Source organism: Gavia stellata, chromosome 6, assembly GCF_030936135.1.
Source record: "Gavia stellata isolate bGavSte3 chromosome 6, bGavSte3.hap2, whole genome shotgun sequence".
NCBI lineage: Eukaryota > Metazoa > Chordata > Aves > Gaviiformes > Gaviidae > Gavia > Gavia stellata.
Genome location: NC_082599.1, coordinates 60,725,359 through 60,748,283, shown reverse-complemented (window position 1 = coordinate 60,748,283; position 22,925 = coordinate 60,725,359). Strand labels below are relative to the sequence as shown.

The window sequence follows — 22,925 nt, the reverse complement described above, 5'->3', positions numbered from 1 at the left end:
TGCAAAACTGAAGTTGTTTCTATAACAATTACCTTTATTTTCTTTACAAAAGTGTTAAAGATTTGCTTTACAAGCCATCTGTAATTGCAGCACATTATTAGGGATAAAGTGCATATATCCCCTTATCAGTCCAAATTATTTAAATTAATGTCACCAAGAGAAGGATATCAAATTAATGCATTTTCCTAGTATTTCAGAATATCGACTAAGCATGGGAGATCATATTATGGACAACAACAACAACAAAAAGAGAACAATTTCACTGCAAGTACACTGCATCATACGCAGACGGCTTTAAATAATCACTGCCACTGTTAGCTTCACTCATTTCTGTAATAATTTTGCACTTAGCTCTTGTGAAATGCTCCTGGATTAGTGTCTCCTAGAGTTAAAGCAGTACAGGTCGAAACATGGAAAACAAAATCAATGGTTTGGGAAGGGGTAGAAGCTCAGGCTTCAGAGTACTTGCCCGTTTCTTTACCAGTAAGGAATAACAATCGACTCCCTTAACGATAGCAAATAGCAGCAAATTATTGAATCTTTCTGATGAACGCTGGAAGCTGGAATGAGACTGGTAGGACTACTTATCTTCCGTTCAACCACTTCTGTATTTCTGTAGTTCAGGAAATTCTGCCACTTCTAATGCTGCTGCTTAAAATATCCTTAGTCCTTCACTTTTAACGTTAATAGTCAACTCTCACTTTGAGCTCCTTTATGAAAATAAAGATTCACTCTGACTCCAAACTTGCTTATGCTCTCTCACTTTTTCTGTTCTTATAATTCCATTTTCCTTTTAAAGCCACTTTTCAGAAACAAGGGAAAAATAATTAGTTCACACAACAGCTATTAGTTGGCTGTTTCAACTATAAAGACCAAAATTTAAGTTTGAGACTTTATTTCAAGGGACAGTGTTAAGAAATACCGACCTTTTTCCCTACAGCATATCAGGCCATGCCAGCTTTACTCAGGCCTGAGAAGAAAAAGTCACAATCCTTCTAAACTCATTAAGTCTGCCTGTATAACTACATACACATATCCTCATCCTAATTAAGATTTCATTGAGTATTCTACAAGAAACAACCAGAATTCTACTATATCATGGTAATACTCTGCTGCTATGCTGGTGTGCACTAAGATACACCATCAGTTTTCTTTTTATTATTATTCTGCAACGCTATTTATCCCCAATTAGAACCGAACGCACAGTGCTTCAGTGAGAAAGTCAAGCGAGCGTACTAACGGCAGATTACTTTGCGCGTAGTTCATGCTTCCAACAGATGACTTTGAAGACCTTCTCATTGCTAGTATGTCGTGTGACTGCTGGACAACTTGCAGCTTTTCACATCAGTGTCATTTAAGGTGTTTCGTAACAGAAATGAACCCTAATTCCAGCAATACCTGAGTAATAATTAAGGGGAGTATTACTCTGTTCCAGGCATTTAAGTGGCGTGCAAGATTATGATACCCAAAGTGAAAAAAAATAATTCAGAAGTTTACAAAACTGCCTTGTCATGTTTAAGCAAAAAAATTTTAGGAATTCCTTATGCATAATGAAGTAAGATAAAACCGAAGGACAAAGCTATCTGAATTTTAACTGAATAGTTCTGAAAAACTCCACGGCCTCTCTTGATCTCTCCAGCAGAGCACGCAGACTAGAGAAATCAGACAATTTGTGCCAGTGAACTAGCTTTTAGCTTCGATTCATAAGTTTCCCCCTTCTGTTAGGTCACATCGCTCAGTTTTGTATCATTTTGCAAGCTCTGATCATATTTACTGTAAAGTCCAACACACATCTTTTTCAGTTTCATCAGTTAAATCCCAGGAAATGAGTAATGAAAACAGAATTTCTTGTTCAGTTTGATTTCAACGTATGCACGTTATCTGTAAGGAGATGCCAAGACAGCCCAAATAGCTTGTCTGCATCTCTAGTATATGAATTTAAGCAGAGACTTAAGGCTACACACTTTCTTGCTGAAGATTTCCCCTGCCTTCTGCTAGCTTTGTAGGTGTTTTCAGCTTCAAGCAAAACAAGTTGCTCTTCTGTGGGTTTCTGAAGCCTTAAGGATTGTTTGGGGTACTAAGAAGTTCTTCCTACTTGCCACTAACCTCTAGTTCTTGAAATAGCAATGACCTTCAGACAGCTCTTTACTGTCCTGTACCAAGGAAGCCTGGATGAGACAGTCATTTAGGTTATGAATAACTGCAATTCCCTTACTCTGTTTTTATATATATTTTAGGATGAAAGTAAGGACAAGAAAGTGAAAGGGAAGTAGCAAAAATCATGAATTCAACAACAACAGAAAAGTAAATATAGGCAGGTCTGGGAACTGCTGGACAACTATCCCAATGCACTAAAAGCCGGATTCGTTTTACTGTGTTATTTCTAGGACTTCTTTTTTTTTCTTTTTTTTTTTTTACCCTCCTTATTTTGGGCAAATCATTGACTTTAATGCCGAGACTCAGACAGGATGTGTTCTGTGGCAAAAAGAAACACCAAGATATTGCAGGGAGGGACGTGTATCTGCAGATTACATACTCAGAAAGCTCTCTTTTTTTTAAATTAAACCGAAAGGGAAAAAACAAGCAGCTATTCAGAAAGTGAGAAAGCCTGCTGAGAAAAATATATTATAAAGCAGCACTTATCCAAGATGGAAGACGACCAATCTATTTCACATTCAGTAAGACTGACCCAATAACCAGGCTAGAAATAGTCCATGTTTATCCAGCTCGCTCTCAATTGCCCTGTCTGGGATCCCCCAAACCAGAGACTATCGAAGAATTTAAATCTGGCCTCTATTGATCAGAAGTATTGTGTAGGGTTCGTTACATTCAAATATTCTGAGAGAATTAAAACTAATTAATGATCTACTTCCTTGGCCAGCTTGCTCAGGAAGAGATTTCAACAGATATGCCAACGCACAGTTCCTTGTATAGGAACAGTAAACTTGTAGGTCTAAAGCTGAATGACTGCTTTGGTGTCTTGAAGTCTAACAAAATCTGAATTTATTTTAACATTCTCTTCTGTTTTGACGATTAAGAAAGTTTCAGACTTTCATTGTACTTACTGAAATACACCAAGATGACAAACTTCAGACCAGATAAACATAGAAGCAAATGACCACAGGGAAAAAGACCTAACTGTTTTCTGTAAAATAATCAGCAATAAAAACCAAGAATTTATATTACTTTACCTCTTAAAAAAAAAAAAGAAATAAAAAAAAAAAATCTGTATCCAGAAAGACATCACAAAGCTCGTTTAATAACTTACCTTCTTCATGTACTCTGTGACAGGGTTCTGTTGCAAGAATTCAGTACTTTCTCGTGTATAAAATCTCTCTGTGTCAGCAAGAAACTGAGATTCAAAGGATTCTTTATAGACAGTTAGTGTAGGTCCTTTTGCAAATGCATCATCTTCATTCAGGCCCAGCTCCACTACAAAAAAAACCCAACAAACCAAACAAAGAAAAAAAAGAGCGAGTAATGACAAAATTGTCTTTTATGAAGTGGTCTCTTACAAATAAACAGGTACACTCCTACTAACTTATATGAAGGTCATCAATTGGGATAGTATCAGCACCACTTTTTAAAACTTTTTAAAGTATACATTTATTTTGCATTTAAAAAAATAAGCAGCGCAAGACATTACTCATATAAACTGCTCTTTTTGATACATTACTAAATGAATGATAGGATTTAGAGAACTTCGCTATCTCAAAAGCTAGGTCAAATTCCCCTTCCATTTTTCCCTCTTGGAGTTCCAGATTATTTTTTTTTTTTTTTTAAGTTAATGAAACTGGTCATTAATCTGCACGGCAAAACTCTCAATTTCATGCAAACGGGGAAACCCAACCTCACTCCGCTTTGTAAACTACTATGCTTCCCCCCTCCCAAATTTAGCTCCTAAATAACCGATTCATAAACAACGAACACTCTTGTCTAGCAGTTGTGCTTTCAAGCTTTACAAATATGGTATAATCGACTGAAATTGTGTCAAGTATCTCTACAAACATGAAGTTAAACAATATATAACTGCGTTTATTTTACTGTAAAAATCTTTCCTGGACATCCAAGGAGGCGGGATGCTACTTTGGGGCTCTGATAAGGGAAATATAGAGAGATATATATAGATATAGATATATAGAGATATATATATAAAATAAAAACTTAGCAAAATCTCATTTACCGTAAGATTGTACAACTCCACTGATCAGCCTTGTATTGATAGTTTCACCATTTCTTTCCTTTTCAATCAATTTCAACACAGCATTTGTTACCTTAGAAAAGAGGGATTAAAAGTAAGTCAAGCACAGAGAAAGCAGCTGGTAGGCCAAGCACCGTATTTAATCAGGAGTGTATATTCCTATATTCAAGACAAGTCAAGCCCCTTGAGAACAAAATTTAAGGACCCCTGAAGATGTAAAATTCCTACAGACATCACAGAGTATGCTACACCTTTAAGTTCTGCAATGTAATTACGGTCCGATGAGAGGTGAGCTGTAAAAGGGTATGGAAGTGCTTGGGGTTTTTTCTTGTCTTTTTTTTTTAATTTCAAAAAGCACCTTCGAAACCAAACTTCTCTTTGTTTTATACATGAAACGTAAGAAAACTCTGCAGTAAGAGCTGAACCAACCACCTGTACTTTACACAAAGAAAGCTATCGGCTTAGGCTGATAAATAATGCGTTGCGACTACTGTTCCTCTAAACGGAAATCTAGTTAACATTTTGTAATATAATGCAGTCTTTTCAACATGAAGTGCTGGTAAATAAGAGTGAAATTAACATACATAAATATAGCGTTTTGTTGTGATGGAATGTCTTGTTTTATAGTGTGCTAATGGACTAATTAAAAAATATTTGGTTGACCTGATATTCCCAGGCATCAGTGTAAATTTAAAGACTCACAGTAACATTAGAAGAGACCAAAATCTCAGGCTTGTCATTCTCAATCTTGACTCTCAAACCTTAAGACATAGCCGCCAGCCTGTATGCCTGCCTGGCTCGGAAACACCTGAAGTTGTTATTTCATTTAAGACTAGACCCCTTAGCTGTTTTTTTTTTTTTAAAAAAGCAAAAAAAAGCCAAGGGTCCCTCCAGCAAAGGGAAAACAGAACAGTCTTGGTATCAAGGTTCAACCACACACACATAAATATTCCAAATATTTATCTTCTTAACATCACAAAGGAGAAGCAGAAGGCTCCCTTTTGTTTTCTGGGTCCCGCCCCAAATTCTCCTTGGAACAGATACTAACAACATATAAAATTAACCCTATAAAATAACACGACAGTTATAACATATTTATATGTACCTGCTTATTTAATGGCCTGAATAAGCAGTCTCTCCAGGTCACCAAGGCAAGCTAGAAGCAAAGGGAGATGAAAGATGGAGTAAAAAAAAATAATTTTTAATATCTATATATACACACACACATACAAACATGAAGGGTAACTCCTTAAGGAAAGCTGATATAGTATGCTAAATAATCAGAATTTTTTTAAATGATTATATTTTGGCACACACGTTTCTCATGCAACAAGACTGTTTCACATTAAAATTATCATTTGCTTGATTACTAACTCTACCTAAGATGTCCTCTTTTCTGACAGCGATCCACTGCCAGCTCTGCAAACTACTAAACCCTGCACGCTACTTTGAGAACATACAGCTTTTTTCGTTGGCGATTTTCAGGCTGACACAGTCCCTTAGCGTTAGGCTGGTGAAGTTAAAAGGGAGGGAAGAAAGGATACCAAATGTTTTTCTACCATACGCAAAGTTATTTTAGCGAAGCGGCAAAATAAACCATCACTTTGCTGATGCTTCACCAGCAAGGACAATAATTATCCTTTATAAAAAAAATTAAAAATCTACTTTTAGTTATCTGAGATACAGAATTCCTGCTATGTTCTTCCCTTGCTTATGTTACTTTGCATTACAAAAAAAATTATCGAGATCACATATCAATCTTTCAGAACTGTACCAAAATAACTTCTATTACAAGCCAAATGTTGACTGAATCTTAGCAGCTTGGATGCTAAAAAATTTGTAAAGATGTATTGAAGTCAACATAAAAAAAATGCAATTTACTTCTCCATTCTGTATTTGAAACACTCGACTGAATTCTAAGTGGAATAACAAGGCCACGTTGATGCACACAGATACCAGTCTAAGCAGCAAATATTCAGAAACAGACAACCCTGGACAGTCTAATATTGGTAGTCCCAATACATACAAGGCAGAATGAACATCTCACAGGTTTACACACGTGGAATTTTTATAAATATACTGGGGTGGGAGTATGGAAAGGGGGGAGATTTCCACTTTGCCCACTTCTTCAAAACTTCTATGAACTTCGTACAAGTTTCAAGGAGCGATCTGTCAGCTGATAATGCAAACACGACAGATGGAATGGATAAATCCCTCACCTCAAAAAGCTACTTACCGAATAAATTTCATATATTCCTTTACGACCTTCATCGCACTCACGACGAACCCAATGTCGATTGAGGTAGGCACATATCCCATTCAATACTTTGCTTGAAAACCTATAATCTTCCCACTGTTGAGTGTAGAATTTCAGCACACTCTCATCCATCAAATCTTCACCATCCTGAAATAACAGAAGTTTGCCAGTACTGTTGGGTAATTTTAAGGTACAACCAAGATATATAAGGGTGTACAAATTGCGTGATAAATCTACACCATGCAATGTGTTTATAGGAAACATAGCGCTAATGCATTTACTTCTACGTTAATAAAGCATGAGGCCAAGTATGAGATTTAGGAATTAGAACGCTGGTAAAAAAAATGCACAGCACAAAGCTCCAGAAGACACTCTCGTCCCTCCTGTGGGCACCACGTTAGAAACAGATCGTGACCCTGACGAGTGCGCTAGGTAAAATGTGCCACGGTTGCAACGGTAATGCATTCCACACGACAATCTCCATAAAATACACCACCCACGCCCACTGCTGCTACTTGGGGACAAGTGAGCATGGCTGGGGTCTTCTCTAGGATCCTGTCAGGTAGTAAGCGGAACCCCGTAGTCTTGGAAATGGGTATGGCATCATATTTGTTCTTGTTACACAAAAAAAGAAGATAAAGTTGTAACACATGGAAGCTCAAGTATCTTTCCAAACTACAGCTTGAATGGACAAGGGAATAAAACTAGAAGTGCATTCTGGATAAGACCTCAGACACCTTTCTGCAGCTTCATAAATTAATTACGCTGTAAACTTGATAGGACACCAAGAATTCTTTTATTATTGCTCAAAACTAAAATCCCAAAAATTAAAAGCATGGGTCCTTTCCAAAAATAACTAGGAACCATTCTAACAAAGCAGCTGAACAACCTACTCCATTAGTAGTGTATTTATCGAATTAAATTAAAGGCTACCATCAGGCATTTTCAACATTACAGGCAACCATTTTCTCAGCATTACTAATACGCTGGTTAATTGGTTAGAAAGTCTAGCTATTCTTCTTCAAGATACAGCACAACTTAAGATGGCATATAACATTACTTCTATAATACACAGAAATGCTGTTTTGGCTTGAAGAGGAAAAGCAGCTCGCAGGTACACGTAGCGACTGATCTGTGCCCGAGGTAAAGCCTACAAAAGTTTCCAATGGCTAAAACGGAGACAAAAGCAAATTTCAAGATCATTCCATTTACTTCCAGCGGCTGCATACAGCTCTGGTTTTGTTGATACAAGCTTCTTTCTCTCAACCCAGCCCAGATTAATACTACAAAATGCCGACTGATCTAACATCCCATCTTACCTTAAGGAGATTTGTCAAGTAGTTCTTCAGAAATTCTTTTAGCCGTTTGTACAATTCCAAGCCAACAAACTGAGCACCTCCGGGTGTCTGGCCCTTTTTCGATTTAGACGGAGGTACTCCAGCTCCTCGTGCTTGATTAGACTGGTGTACACTAGTACAGTAGTTATAAACATGACTGACAGGGAAGTTAAGGAATACGTATGTGCCAGCATGAGACATTAAAAATAAAATGAAAAACCAATATGTTAATTTCAACAAGCTATTTTTATATGACCATAAATGACTTAATCATAATACATTACAAAACGCATTAGCCCACATAAAATCAAACCCAGACTAAGAAAATGAAGTCATTTTCAGCAGAATTACCTGCAGCAGAAATGCGCCAGACTGCCAAGTGCTCTGCACATACTGACGCCAACATTAAATTTACTTAACGCGTACTTAATAAGGCCACCAAGACGACAACGTGCTGGAATTTGCTGATAAGATTATTTTCGAGGTTTAAATGGAATTTATTTGATGCATTATATTGGTCTTCCACAAATACATAAGCTTTCATTTGAACAGGAAGAAATCTCAACACTAGCTCAAGCAACATTCAGTAGTTGAAAAGACAGAGGATAGTATTTTTGCGTTCTTTCAAACACAATCCTTTTAAAAGGAATGGCCATTTAACACTGGCAGACAGGGGACAAACCTAGAAAGCAGAAATGGTGAGACACACACACATACTAACGCACACCTTAAGATGAGATTCACCGAAACCCTATTTTAGGCTACAAGTATAGACCCAACATTTACGTACGTGGTAGCAATAATTTCTCCTCTCATACAGCAAGTCTTCCAGGCTGTATTAGTATCTGTTAACTTAACATTTCAAGAAAACATTCCGTTTCCTGATCTAAACCAGTCAAATATTCAGAATTCTTCCAAAGTAATAAGTGGAAGTCACAATGCTCGAAACGCTTCAAATAATCATAGAATCATAGAATCATTTCGTTTGGAAAAGACCTTTAATATCATCAAGTCCAACCGTAAACCTAATCCTGCCAAGTCCACCACTAAACCATGTCTCTAAGCGCCTCATCCACACGTTCCTTGAACACCTCCAGGGATGGGGACTCCACCACTTCCCTGGGCAGCCTCTTCCAATGTCTGATAACCCTTTCAGTGAAGAAGTTTTTCCTAATATCCAGCCTAAACCTCCCCTGGCACAACTTGAGGCCATTTCCTCTTGTCCTATCACTTGTCACTTGGGAGAAGAGACCAACACCCACCTCCCCACAACCCCCTTTCAGGCAGTTGTAGAGAGCGATGAGGTCTCCCCTCAGCCTCCTCTTCTCCAGACTGAACAACCCCAGCTCCCTCAGCCGCTCCTCAGCAGACTTGTGCTCCAGACCCCTCACCAGCTTCGTCGCCCTTCTCTGGACACGCTCCAGCACCTCAACGTCCTTCTTGGAGTGAGGGGCCCAACACTGAACACAGCATTCGAGGTGCGGCCTCACCAGCGCTGAGTACAGGGGCACGATCCCCTCCCTACTCCTGCTGCCCACACTGTTTCTGATCCAGGCCAGGATGCCGTTGGCCTTCTTGGCCACCTGGGCACACTGCTGGCTCATCTTCAGCCGGCTGTCGACCAACACCCCCAGGTCCTTTTCTGCAGGGCAGCTTTCCAGCCACTCGTCCCCAAGCCTGGGAAAGCACCCTGAAAGAAACTGCACTCCACAAACAAGGAAAAATAAACTAGCTTGGCAGCACTCAAATTCAACTTGATGAGGACTCAGATCTGACAACAAAAAATACCATAATGACTCACCCGGCGAACGATGAGCCAACAGGAACGAAGCTACTGAGCATTCATGCGTCTACTGAAAGTCGGAGGGGCAGCCTTTTGAGTCACATCCCTTGTTAGAGAACGTCATATTAAGCAATCCAGAAGGTCTAATTTGGTTTTAACTTGTGTTTTAACTAATGAGCCAAGCTTTAACCACTAGACAGGCTTCCTCCACAGTATGCCACGTATTAGGAAATTAATATGTTGCTGAGATTTGCTTTTTATCTTTCCCTTCAGAAAGACGAGCATAATATAGTGGAAGACATCAGTACAACTAAATACCAAGGGAATTATAAACCCCAAATATATCATGCATTACAGTCATTACAGACAGACTTGCTTCTAGTATTTAAACAGTAAAGCTCAAGAAGAAAAGTCTCAAAATGTCCAGTTAACTCCCTTGGAACTTCGTAAAAAAAAAAAAAAAAAACCAACCTTGACGGACAAATCACATCCTTAACGGGGTTTAAGGATCAGAGTATCCTGCATGCCACCAGGATCAAGGCTCCCGGTCTTTGCGTCAAGCTGAAAGTAAAGCCTGCTCATGGCCTATACTCATGTACTCGTTCAGAAAGTCATCCCGTTCTGTCCGGAAGAGTGATGCTCTTTGCTTAAGAGTAACTCTTTTTGAAAACATACAGTACATAGTTATTTAGCGGTTACCTCACCCAGATGCCAAATAATGACATCTCCCACGATATCAACCAGTAATATAAAACCTTCATTTGTGCTTAGCCACTGAACTTTTATCAGCCTCTTATCTCTATCAGCCACTTATTTCCTGGACATTAATGATTTCTTCCAGCTCCTCGTCATTTGTTTGTTCAACTTTCCTGGCACCGTCACTACTTTTACCATCTACGCCTCGATTTCAGAATTCCTTGTTCAAGTGGGGAATGCCACACAGCATAACAATTCTTCTCTAGATACAAAACCTTCCGTCTTTTCACAAAGAAGACAAGCAGGGCTTACCTCACAGTTTGACTTTAAAATATTTAATATAAGGTCCTCTGAATTGTGTATGGAAAGTCTCTCCATCAAGATACAAGGAATTTAGGGCTGATTCATAAATACCCAGTTGGCAGTCTTGCCTCCTTCTTCCCCTAACTCTCCTATCCCAAATGGTTTTAAGCAAGCCTAAAAATATGAGGATTGTCCAGATGACGGGTAATTCCTCCAGTTTTTGTGAATACTGCCTGATGACAATATTCTGTCTAGTCTTCAGAAAAATCAAAGACCAAGGTCGGAAGACATAAGCCTTTTCCTAACCCCGACCAAGGTTGGAAGACATAAGCCTTTTTCTAACCCCACACATTCCACTATTAAAACCAGGAGTCCTTCTAAAGTCAACATAGAGAAAGCCTGAGACTTTTTGTCCATGCCTGACAATAATCAACTCCAAGCTGGAGTAAAAATATACCAGTCATGCCCATCTTTATTTCTTATTCCAGCTTGAGTCTTGCTAGCCAACGTGCCCAAGACAGCACTTTTGAAACGCTCTAGTTTAGTTGTTCTGTGCAAGTCAAACTGAAGTTCATTTGCCTGCGCAGAAGGCAGTTTGTAAGTGCAAACAACTCTCTGACATATTATACATGAAAGAATGCTCTCTCACACTTTGTTTACAATCTGCGTCCCCATCTGCTAAAGCCAACCACTGACAGAAAGACTGACATATTCAAAATAAAATGACACTTGCGCTGCGTACATGACAGTCCATCTGAGAATCACAGGGAGAACGCTATGAAAAGAATTCTTGGTTGCAGAAGGCAAACTAATCCCCTCAACTGCTTTGTATATTGGAAGCCACGTACATAACCAAACAGCTATTAGGAAACATTTCTGTGGGTGTTTGCACAATTCTGCATAGCAATTCGCATACTACAACAAGCAGAGAAGTTAATTCATCACCAGAACAGTCTGCACCGCAGTGAAGCTGCGCTGCTCCCCAAGTTTCTGGCTGTTGAACTTCAGATTTGGCCCAGCAAACAGAAAAAACCATCTACAGGAGGAACAGATCAAGAGCAATCTCCTCTAACTACTACACCTTCCTTGCAATGAAGGAGAAATTACATTTACTTATCCCAATTAAAATTTGAAGTAGAAGACTGCAAGGAAGTTTATAAGTTTATTCAGCATTGTGCTGTTTAAGATGAAAAATCTTTTTCCGAACTTTATTCTTCTCTGAAACTCTTCAAAATGGGATACAAGAAGCACCCAAAGACAAACTAATTTTGCCACCTTTGTCTTCAACATAATTGACACTGCTTTTGACAACCTTGACTCAGTTTCTAAAGCTGGGGAGTACGAAAGAAGAAAACCAAAACACTCCCATGCTGCCACCCCATAATGAATTTATGGCCTTGTAGGAGATCATTTCCACTGCAGGCAATGATCCCTGACACACCACCCACCCGGGAAACCTTACTCGCCACCCGCTTTTCCAGTAGCACGGGAGTTCATGCGGGCAACCTGTGATTTGGACGGGGGAAGTGACTGCTGCTACAACTAACCCTTGTCCCTGTTCCCCGATCCTTTGCTGAGCAGATCCGAACTTCTGCGTCCGCAGAGGGGAAGCGAAACGGACACTTTCAATAGTAGCGCATATACTTTTTGAGCAAGTACGCCATCAAAACACAAGCTTGAGCGCGCCACGGTCATCTCTAATCTACCCTCCGCTCCTGAAAAAGTACCAAAATACTCCATACAGCACTTTTTTCCTCCAGCAGCAAGTGCAAACAGAAATTATGTGAGACAAGGATCAGTTTTGTAATTCAACACACAACGGGAAAACACTCAGATTTTACACTGATGGGTGCAAATTACTCGGTTTTGCATGAGTCCCTGATCTTAAATTTTTTATAAAGAAAAGGGTTCTGTTGAGGTAATAACTGATTCTTCTCTCAGCAGCACAGCTGGGTCCCCCCGGTTTTTCCATTTTGCTATGAAAAATTAATATAACTGGAATAAGTCTGCTTGAGGAAGAGATATGTAAAATTAAAAGGAAGCGAAAGGCAAGCAGAATTAATACAACGTAGCACAAAACTATAGGGCAAAGAGAAACAACAACAAAGCTTTTGAAAAGGAGGAAGCACATACCACCACCAAAAGCTGAACAACCCTCTAAGCAGAACTTCTCTCTCATTACTTCTAGTCTCTTTACTATAAAGATCAATTTTAGGCATAAATTCGCTATTTCACAGATCTAAAGCGGTAATTAACTCTACGCTCTGTCACCTCAACAGCTGGCCCACCGGGACAAGTTGAGATTCGTTCCACTTTTGTCAAAAATTTGTATTTTCCTAGATTAAACCGAAGGCATGCAAGAACAACATATAGAAATTTATTGAAAATACTGATAGGAAAACTGCTAGGAAAGACTACAGAAGTTTTGTATTCTCGTAAAACCACTTCTACGACAAGCAATACAGCTTACTCTATTTACTAGAGAACAGCTTTACATATTTTCGTCAAAATAATTATTCTATGTATCCAGAAGATTAGGCTCGGCAAACCTCACAAAACCACCTGACGCATAAGTAAAGCCGCCTAGAGAAGCGGACATGCCGACGGGACTTTAACGTTTCATAAGCCAAAGAGATGAAGGAATTTTTTGTGCCCCTTTTTGAAATGATGCGGTTGTCAAAAATCAATCGTTTTTCAGAACAAGTGCTTTCAACACCCACTTCAGCTTCATGAGGAGGAGCAGTAAAACAAAAAAAACCCCAAAAACTTTCATTCTTTTGAGGGAGGTATCAACAAGAGCTTATTTTAAGTATGTTCAGTTCGTCATCTGGTAAGGAAGGGTTACCCCCACAAAGAAGCTCAGAGAAAACAACCAAAAAAAATCAAGACCCTGTCGCCAACCCCCTACACTCTCCATTTATGTTTCAATACACTTTATCCTAAGATCAATTACACATTTAAGTCTTTAGATTAGATACACTTGCACTGTTAAACCGTCCCCATTTTAGTCTGGGAAGGACCGAGGCAGAGACTGAAGGAGCTATTACAGCATCAGCCACGCAGCTGATATGAAAATCCAGGTGTAACTGAGCTCAGGCACGTTTCTGCAAGTCTGAGACGGGAGAAACTTCCAGCAAAAGCCATCTGAAGACTAATAGATAACTTCTTGTTTCCCTCTTCGTGGCATAAACTCAAAAGAATCACAGAGAAGCACTGAGTTACAAGGAAAACACGCATTTTCAAAGCCAAATGTATATACAAAGTGTACAAGAACCACCATAACTGAGGTGGCTTTTAAGTTTTCAAGTTCTTTGCATTGACAGAAGTTGGTTTTGTACAGAACATTCTCCGTCACTACAAAAAGCAAGAACAGCAAGCGATCATTGTGGAGAACATAAAAAAAGAGGAACCGATCACACTAATATAAACATATTCTGCACTTCTTTCAACCTGAAGCAGCGATTTGTATAAATATACAGAAACCCGTACAATTATACCTACCTTTCCACCCAAGGAAAAGCGTATTATGTACCCTTCGAACATGTAAACAAATACATTTACTTCTACCTTTGCGTTCCACGCAAGAACTAACTGGTACATGAGAAACGCTATGAAACGTCGCATAGAACATAAGCAGGATTAATGCTGGCAGAGAGCAGAGGTTGCTTTGATGTATCCAGAGTGACCTTAAACAATTTGATATGACAGCGGAAGGATGGCTTAGAGTGAGAGAATCTCAAGAAAGAGCGGAACAGTTTCTGAGGTTTCAAAAGTGCATGCCCTAACACCCCAGTACCTTTTCGGTACAGAAAAAGCATAATAGTATGTTCAGGAAAAAGAAAACCCACAACATACCATGCTGCCTGGTAACAACAGATTCATGTGATCAGAAAAGAAAAGATTCTCACCGTTTTAATATACATCTGCTGATCTAAAAGCTTACTAAAATACAGGAATTCCGGGGAAAGCCACTAGGACAAGGACTGCAATAGAAGCAATTACAAAAGACCTTGGCAAACGGATGCCAAGAGAAGGGCTTCATGGTTTTGCTTGGTACTACTGGCGCTGAATCTATCCACAGGCAAAAAAAAATGTTAAATGTATTTATACGTTCTGTTTTATGAACAGACAGATTATCCTGAGTCATCTGGTATTTTTAAAATGTAAGCATACTACACTTAATTAATGTTTAACACAAACTTTTCCTTTACCGCTTGCTAATATCCAAGAAAAAAATAAAAATCCAGCTTACAAAACAGATTACAGTAATCTTTTGTGATGTACAATTACTTACATTTGGTCCAATGGATAATCGGTAACTACCACTTCGTTAAAATAAGTTAACAAAATTGAATCACAATAAGTAAATTCAGAAACAAGGAAAAGATTTTTCATAAAATAATGAAATGTGACAGAACAACCTCACCTTTACCTAACCTTACTTTAAAATACTTACAACAATTACTTTTGAAAAGGATTACAATAATATAGGAAACACATTTGTAAAATCCAATTTACGGGTGTAAGACTTGAGCAAATTTTAAATCATAGCAAATTTGGCCATTTTGCTTCAAAGCTTCACATAAGAGCTATACAATATAATTACGCCAAATACAACTACTCAAATGTATTATAGGAACTGTTGAAATCACCAGTGTGACTTTTATGTACACAACATTAGAAAGACTTTGAAAGCCAAGTTGGACATTGCAGATGCAGTTTTTAGTAAAACAACCCCACCTTCCATAGTACTGTATACTCTTCTTATCAATGAAAAGATTTTAAGATATTTTCACGCACATAAAAACCTCATTTGTTATAAATTAATGGTACTTGGAATCTTTAAACAGTCTTATTTTTCTCAGTTGAATTTTCTTCAAATAGTAAAACTGGACAAAAAGGTTCCTCTATTCCCCATGGGCATAAATTAACTACACTGTCTAAAAAAAAAAAATCCTTAAAAATGCCCCTCAGATTATGTTTTGTAAATCAAGACAGTGAAATCATGAGTTTATGCCAAAAAATCATTTTGACATTTCCAATAAAAAGTACACGTATATGAAATAAAAGCCCGCTACTAAGCTTCCCATTGACCAATCGTATCTGGAAATTGAGAAGTTGATGGGTGCTTGGAGGAAGAAAATAAGAATCTCAGCAAGGTAGTCAGCTTTTTGTGTAAGCTACTATGAAAAATTATGCTAGTTTAATACAGTATAGGAAAGTTTTCTGATAGTCTAAAAATCCCTGGTCTGAGAACCTGCTTAAGATACATAAAGAGTATCAAAGAAGAGTAACAAAATCCTTTCATTCTCTCCACTGCAGAGCTTAAATCCAAACGCACGTAAATCCCAATTCATCCTCTCACGCCATGAGGCCTGAGAAAAATAAATTGCAGACTCACCATATGATTAGTTTAAAAAACGGGCATCATCTTCTGCCAAGAAAAAGAAAACTAGCACAAGATTTATGAATATTTTATCATTGCCAAGTGGAGTTTAAGAAGAGGTGGCCATAAAGACAAGTGACTTAGAGCAATAGAAATATCAGCAAGTTGAGTAAGAAATAATTTCAGTGAAGTAATAGGTCTTCCACCAACAATTCAAAACAGAACCTAGCAACTTGCTACACACAAGCACAGCTCTCTCTTGGACAGACTCACCGCCAGCTTCCTCCAAATAGACTAAATGCCACGGAGAGATATCATGTGTACATGGATACTACAATTTCATTACTCCTTGACTAATTGTCACAAATGGGGTTCCTTTTTTGCTGTTGCAGAACAGCAGCTTGAACTTTTGTTCCCTTTGAATAAAGTAGAGAGAATTACTTCTGAGTGAACCACCCTCTCAGGTGCAGTGTACCAAAACTTGCTGTTGTCCTCCCGAGTTCCCCGAGTGACTCCTCAGTGACATTATCACTGCTCTAACGTTGACTTTTACAACCTAGTCCTGCTGCTAACAGCCTCCAAACTAATCGCCACTAAAGGAAAAATAGGTTAAAAAGGCCCTTCCCTCACAGCATTAGTGATGCTGTTAGGTCTACCGTTCCTAGAAATCTAGTTAATCTTATTGACTAGTTCTCTTTTCTTCATGAAGTCAATGCTTGGCATGTAATTCTACGCTAGCTTGCAATACAGCCTGTCACAAGATGTTAGTTACTATTGCAGGAGCTACTAGGCTGTTCAGTACTAGAAATTACTTAATTATCTCAGTAAGGGACAGAAAAGCATCCAGATAAAGGATTTCATTTTCAAGAATCTCACAAATGGGAAAAAGACCAAACAAAACAAGTCACACAACAACAACAACAAAAAAACAACCCACAGCAAGCACCATTCTACAGGAATTCCGTTTCTATATGGAAGTTGTAAATTCTCAATAGGAAACACAAAGAACATACCTCACAGAATCACAGGATCACTAAGGTTGGAAAAGAGCTGTAAGATCATCGAGTCCAACCATCACCCCAACCCCACCATGCCCACTAAACCATGTCCCGCAGTGCCACGGCCACACGTTCCTTGAACACCTCCAGGGATGGGGACTCCACCACCTCCCTGGGCAGCCTCTTCCAATGCTTCACCGCTCTCTCAGGAAAGACATTTTTCCTAATATCCAGCCTGAACCTCCCCTGGGGCAACTTGAGGCCATTTCCTCTTGTCCTGTCGCTTGTCACTTGGGAGAAGAGACCAACACCCACCTCCCCACAACCCCCTTTCAGGTAGTTGTAGAGAGCGATGAGGTCTCCCCTCAGCCTCCTCTTCTCCAGACTGAACAACCCCAGCTCCCTCAGCCGCTCCTCATCAGACTTGTGCTCCAGACCCCTCACCAGCTTCGTCGCCCTTCTCTGGACACGCTCCAGCACCTCAAGGTCCTTCTTGGAGTGAGGGGCCCAACACTGAACACAGTATTCAAGGTGCGGCCTCACCAGTGCTGAGTAGAGGGGGACAATCACTTCCCTACTCCTGCACCCAGCATCCTTGTAAGTAGGGCTGATCTTCAGACCCATTACAACTGCAGCTTGAATCTCACCTGCATCTGTTTTGCTTTCAAACCAAGCTGCTTGATAGGCAGAGCTTCCTGAAATAAAAGTCCATCAATCTACTAGGTTTGCTGTACGCAAAGACGGAGCAAACATGCTACAGATAACTGCACCTGAAAGGGAAGTAATCTTTTAAGCACAACTTTTGAACATGAGCACTTGGTATAGGATGCAAAGTGCATAGTTATCTTCAGAGTAAACACTTTTGCCTAACCAGTGTCAAATAATAGTTATCAGACTATTAAATTAATCCACAAATGACAGCCAACCATCAAAATTATCCACTAAATTAATTCACTTATGAAAGTAACAAAAACCGTCCTTAGTTTTTGGACCGAACAACTCCTTGAAGCAGTGACAAGATGGAAATGAGTAGCTAACAGACCATATATCCCTTTCCCAGCTTCACCCCAAGAATATTTGGGAACATCAGGAGGAGAGGAAAAATAGCAAGTGTTTTAACATTAGCATTAGAAGAAGTAATTCAGCCTTCAGCTGCCCTGCTTGATAGAACTCAAACAGGAATATATTAAAGACACTCAGAAGATAAAACTCTCTCAGAGGTTCTACTACATGTCAAATTTCTATCAGACATTTAACTTTTGCAGACTCGTTTCACTCAGTCAAGAACAATACTGAATCTAGCGCTGCAAGAAATCAGTCATTTTATGTCTCAGGAAAAGTTCTGACCCTAAACCAAGCGTTATTTCATTTCCCCATCACTATTAAAGAAGTATCCTAGAAATACTCAGCAGACTGCTCAGGGGTTTTCCCACCCCGCCCAGGAGCACGGATTCTGCAGACACAGATAAGATTACACATCGACTGAGATTACATGTACAGAAAACAAACTTTTCTATCTCCTTAGAAAGTCCAGAGAACCACAGAATTAATTGCTTTATAGCCCTCAAGCTTCTGTTTCTTTTATAAAAGCTCTGTCCTTTCCAAAAAATTAACAGAGACTAAAATTTGATACGCAATTCCAAATCAGTGCCGACAACGGCTTTAGACGTTAATTTATGTATCAGAACAATAACCTTTATTAAAAAAAACTCTAAAAATTAATAAAGAAAAATAGCAGAACTACCTAAAGTAGGACAGGAAATGTATTCAGTCATCATTTCTTCTATCATATGTCTACACACTTTGCTGTACCACAATCTTAAGCAGTGCTTATACTCTGCTGAGCAATACAAGGTTACGAGAGGGAACACGGAACAACAGATGCAAAACAGAGGCAGTTCCTCATCAAACCTATTTACGTGCCACTTTCTAGGTTGAACATAAAAGGATTTCTCACTTTCCAAAGTCTTGATTTCAAACACTGAAGCTATAATACAGCAAGAGGCACACCTCTCCTTCAAATGAGTGATAAAAGATCCTTACGCACTACCTGACAGAAACAAGTTTCCTACAATCTTCCAAATAGTACTTCAGCACACACGTGCAAGGATGAACACAACCCCCTTTTAGCATCTTATAACAACTTCCAGGATGGGGAGATGGTGGAAAATTTCAATAGGTCTCTGATGCAAGCTAGGAATTCAAGAGAAATCCACTGGGCACATTCTCACTCCAGCTGGAAAATTATAAAACTAACTCGGAGTAAAGTACTACTCTGAGGTTAATAAGAGAAAAATTTTCCGAGCAAACCAGACATTATTACCAATGAGACCTGCAGCATAACGCCAGAGACTAACTTATAAAGGAAAAAGAATTCCTGTCTTCTTTTGGTATACTGTGGACTCAGAATTAGATCTATTAATAAAATCGCTTTAAACATCTGTTCTGTCAAAGATAATAGTAACGAAACCTGAAATTCAGAGGTAGCCATAATTACGAAGACCGTTTTCCAGACAGCAGAATGTTCCTGCTTACTTGCCAGTAAGATTAAATAGAAAAGGCTAACCTTCAAAATAAAAATATATTCTTAAAAGCCATTAAGTCAAATAGTTACGAAGCAATTTTGAGTTTAGAAAGGTAAAAAGCTTTCTCTGATCTACTAACAGTCAAAGTACTAACTGGCTTAGGCATTAGGATACGTGTAGAGTTCCATGTATCTGGATTTTGCCATACTTTGTCTGGTGTAAACCTGTTGAATTCCAGCTCTTAGGTCATCCCATATCTGGTCAAGACCGATCTGTTTAAGTCCATGCGGGTTCTGACTCCTATTCGATGACATTTTGTAATTCCTGTAAAGTCTTCCAGTGCAGCAGCCTGAGATCTGGTTATTCCTCCATCAGAATCACAAGTCAAGTAACATTCTAAACTCAGTTGCAGCAACTCAGTGAGATATTCTCTACATACAAAGAGTGATGTCTCCCAGGAAGATAATCTGCAAAAGGAAAAGAAAACATACATGTTATATGACAGTCCAAATTCATCCGCACTAGAGAAAAAATATAAAGTTACTTATTTCATTGAAATATTTTCATTTACACAGATGAGAAATCCACGATGAGATCTGAAACACCAGAACCAAAGAACATAATTTTCCAATTCAGCAATCCACTACAAAATGTGCCCGTTAGTGCCCAGATCTGTCCACAGCGCTGCTGACAACAAAACCCTAATAAGAAAATGTAGCAGTAAAAATGTTTCCCAGCAGCAGACGCTATCCTACTAAGAAGTGTTTCCTCTCCATACAGCAGTAAAACTCCAGTATTTCCAAACTACTCGGGGTTCTGTGGTAACTCCCTGTTTAACAAGCATCCTGACAGCTATCCAAGATTAACCAGAAGATACTAAAAAGAATTATTTTTCTTTGGTTATCAGTAATTCTTCCAGACTTGAGATTCTATAACAGCTAACCTGAAAGTCCAAGATATTTTGAGAGCAGAGAATTTTTCTACCTGGTAAATGCACGCTTACATTAATTTCTTTGCTAAGTAAATGAATACCACACCTTCAGCGTCGTCTTACCAGCAAGAGAATATGCAGCCAATACTGGTGGGAAAGAATGAAAAACTAATGGAGCGCGCAAAATAAAGATCGCGTGAATTGTAAATGAAAGAATAAGAAACTAAGAAAATGCACTACTCCCATGAGTGCTTAAGCGCACCAAGTTTGGGAGGTAGTGAAAAGACGGTCATCATTCATCAGCCTTGTGAAATGATGGAGTAGGAAAACAAAGAGTCACCTGGAAAGGACTACCGAGAATATCAAGCAGAAAAGATCCATTTTCACGCAAGTCCTTAAAATATTTTGCTATTTTAACATGTCTCATCCACTGCAGCAATAAAATTAAGAAGATGCCCGAAAATGGGCATCAACAAAGGAGGTAACACGATTTAAAAAAATTAACCCAGAAATAACAGAGCTGTAATAAGTCAGGACCAACTTACTCTTACAGCAGCCTTTTGACATATAAAGGAGGCTTGTAAGAAAGATGGAGAAAGACTTTTTACCAGGGACTGTAGTGACAGGACAAGGGGCAACGGTTCTAAATTGAAAGAGGGTACATTTAGACTGGATATAAGAAGGAATTTTTTTACAATGAGGGTGGTGAGACACCGGACCAGGTTGCCCAGAGAAGTTGGGGATGCTCCATCCCTCTAAGTGTTCAAGGTCAGGTGGGACAGGGCTTTGAGCAACCTGATCTAGTGAAAGATGTCCCTGTCCATGGCAGGGGGGCTGGACTAGATGACCTTTAAAGGTCCCTCCCAGCCTAAACCATTCCGTGATTCTGTACCCTAGAGCCCATTCACTGAAATACTCAAAACACAGAGAAACACATGATGACTTTCTGCCATGCTTCTATAGACAAGAAGAATACACCTTTATGATAAACCCGCCCTATAATGGAGATTGCCAGCCAAGGCTTATATGAACCCTTCCGTAATTTCAAGGATAGTATAGGCCGAGACCTGATAAATCCTATTCTTTGGTTTTGACCTTTGAGCAGCGGAAAATAAAGATATTCCTTCAGGATCTACAGTGCAGGTGCTTCGTCACAGCCACCTCTAGGCTGTTACATGTTTCACTCCAGATTTCATTCAAAGGTTAAGTATTCTGTAATACTCTCCTAACAGCTCCCCCCTGCCCAAATTATTTGCAGGACTTCTCTTCTGCCTTACCTCCTTGACCCTAAAAACACTAGCTAAGATCGAGACATTTCTTCCATTTTTTTTTAAGTCAATGAATCTGTCTTACCACAGTAACACAGAAGTTACCACTCCTCGTAGTCCTTTACTATCCATCAGCCATAAGCGTTTAAATCTCAAGCTCCAAGTAAAAACCACCGAGAAGTATTTCCATTATGTCAATCTGAGCAACAAGTACTGTCTCATTTCAATCAGACATAAACTGCTTCTGTAGTTAATTTTTCTTTTTACACAAGCAACTATTACTTAGAAGATTAGGTGGAAAAACAAGAATTCAATCAATATATATCTTATGAAACGTACACTTAAAATTTAACCTTGCCATTCTGTTTCTAATAACCAGTTTGCTGTAATTATAAAGACACAGGGGAATAACGCATCGTCATGTTGAAAACATGACAAACATAGCTTGTTTGTCTTTCACTTCTTTCATTTCTGGAAATGGAACCTGCTGCAGTACTAACGATGACGGACTTCTACGACTGAGCAATGAAAGCCCAAAAGAACAAAGGTCCACGAGTGGCCATTCACCTCTACTGCGGGGAAACGCTGTGCATGTTACACACCCACAATCTTGGACTATGATTCTAAGTCAGCATTGCAAGACAAAGCAAGAAAATTAATCCAATGTCTACAATCCAGGAGAGAAGAAGCTTTTTGGTTCCTTAAATCGAGTACTATTTGAACTTTCCACACAAGCAAGAGAAGACGTGCTTACAAATCTACAACTCTACTATGACTGCAGTATGTGTAAAAAGTGGCTGACCATTACTCTCTTGCTAATCTGTAAAAAAGCAAGCAGCCTATTTTTTAGCAAAAATATTTTGGCGCAACTAATTCAAAATACTTCACTGCTGTATAAAAGCTCCTAACAGAAGGCCAACCTCTTGCTAGCTAGCAGAAAGCGTAATAACCGTTAATAGCTCACAACGTGAGTAACGTCTTACTCAGACGTCTCTCCAGGTGCCGGTAAGAGGCGGCCACCCTTCCCTTGCAAGCCTGCGGTCACCGGTTGCCCAGCGGATGTGGCGTTTCCCCCCTCTATGACAATGGAAATACTTAACTTTCTTCTCTAATTAAGCACCTCCTAGTTTTTATGTACCTTGGTGCATCTACAAATACAACCTTTTCATCACACTCTTTGAAGCTCAAGGTCTTCCTCACTCACACTAATTTTCCCTCTCCTCCCCCTAAAGTAACCCTC

At 39.2% G+C, this 22,925-nt stretch overlaps 1 protein-coding gene across 1 annotated transcript in view; it reads right to left on the bottom strand.

The window, feature by feature from the left end:
- CUL1 (cullin 1) overlaps positions 1-22,925 on the bottom strand; it is a 56,055-nt gene that overhangs the window by 19,627 nt on the left and 13,503 nt on the right. The window contains exons 2-7 of the mRNA XM_059818327.1: positions 19,661-19,953; positions 7,778-7,952; positions 6,438-6,605; positions 5,307-5,357; positions 4,184-4,274; positions 3,269-3,432 (exon numbers count right to left, since the gene is read on the bottom strand). Coding sequence (XP_059674310.1) covers positions 3,269-3,432; positions 4,184-4,274; positions 5,307-5,357; positions 6,438-6,605; positions 7,778-7,952; positions 19,661-19,800 — 789 coding nt within the window. The 5' untranslated portion in view covers positions 19,801-19,953. The remainder of the gene's footprint in view (positions 1-3,268; positions 3,433-4,183; positions 4,275-5,306; positions 5,358-6,437; positions 6,606-7,777; positions 7,953-19,660; positions 19,954-22,925) is intronic.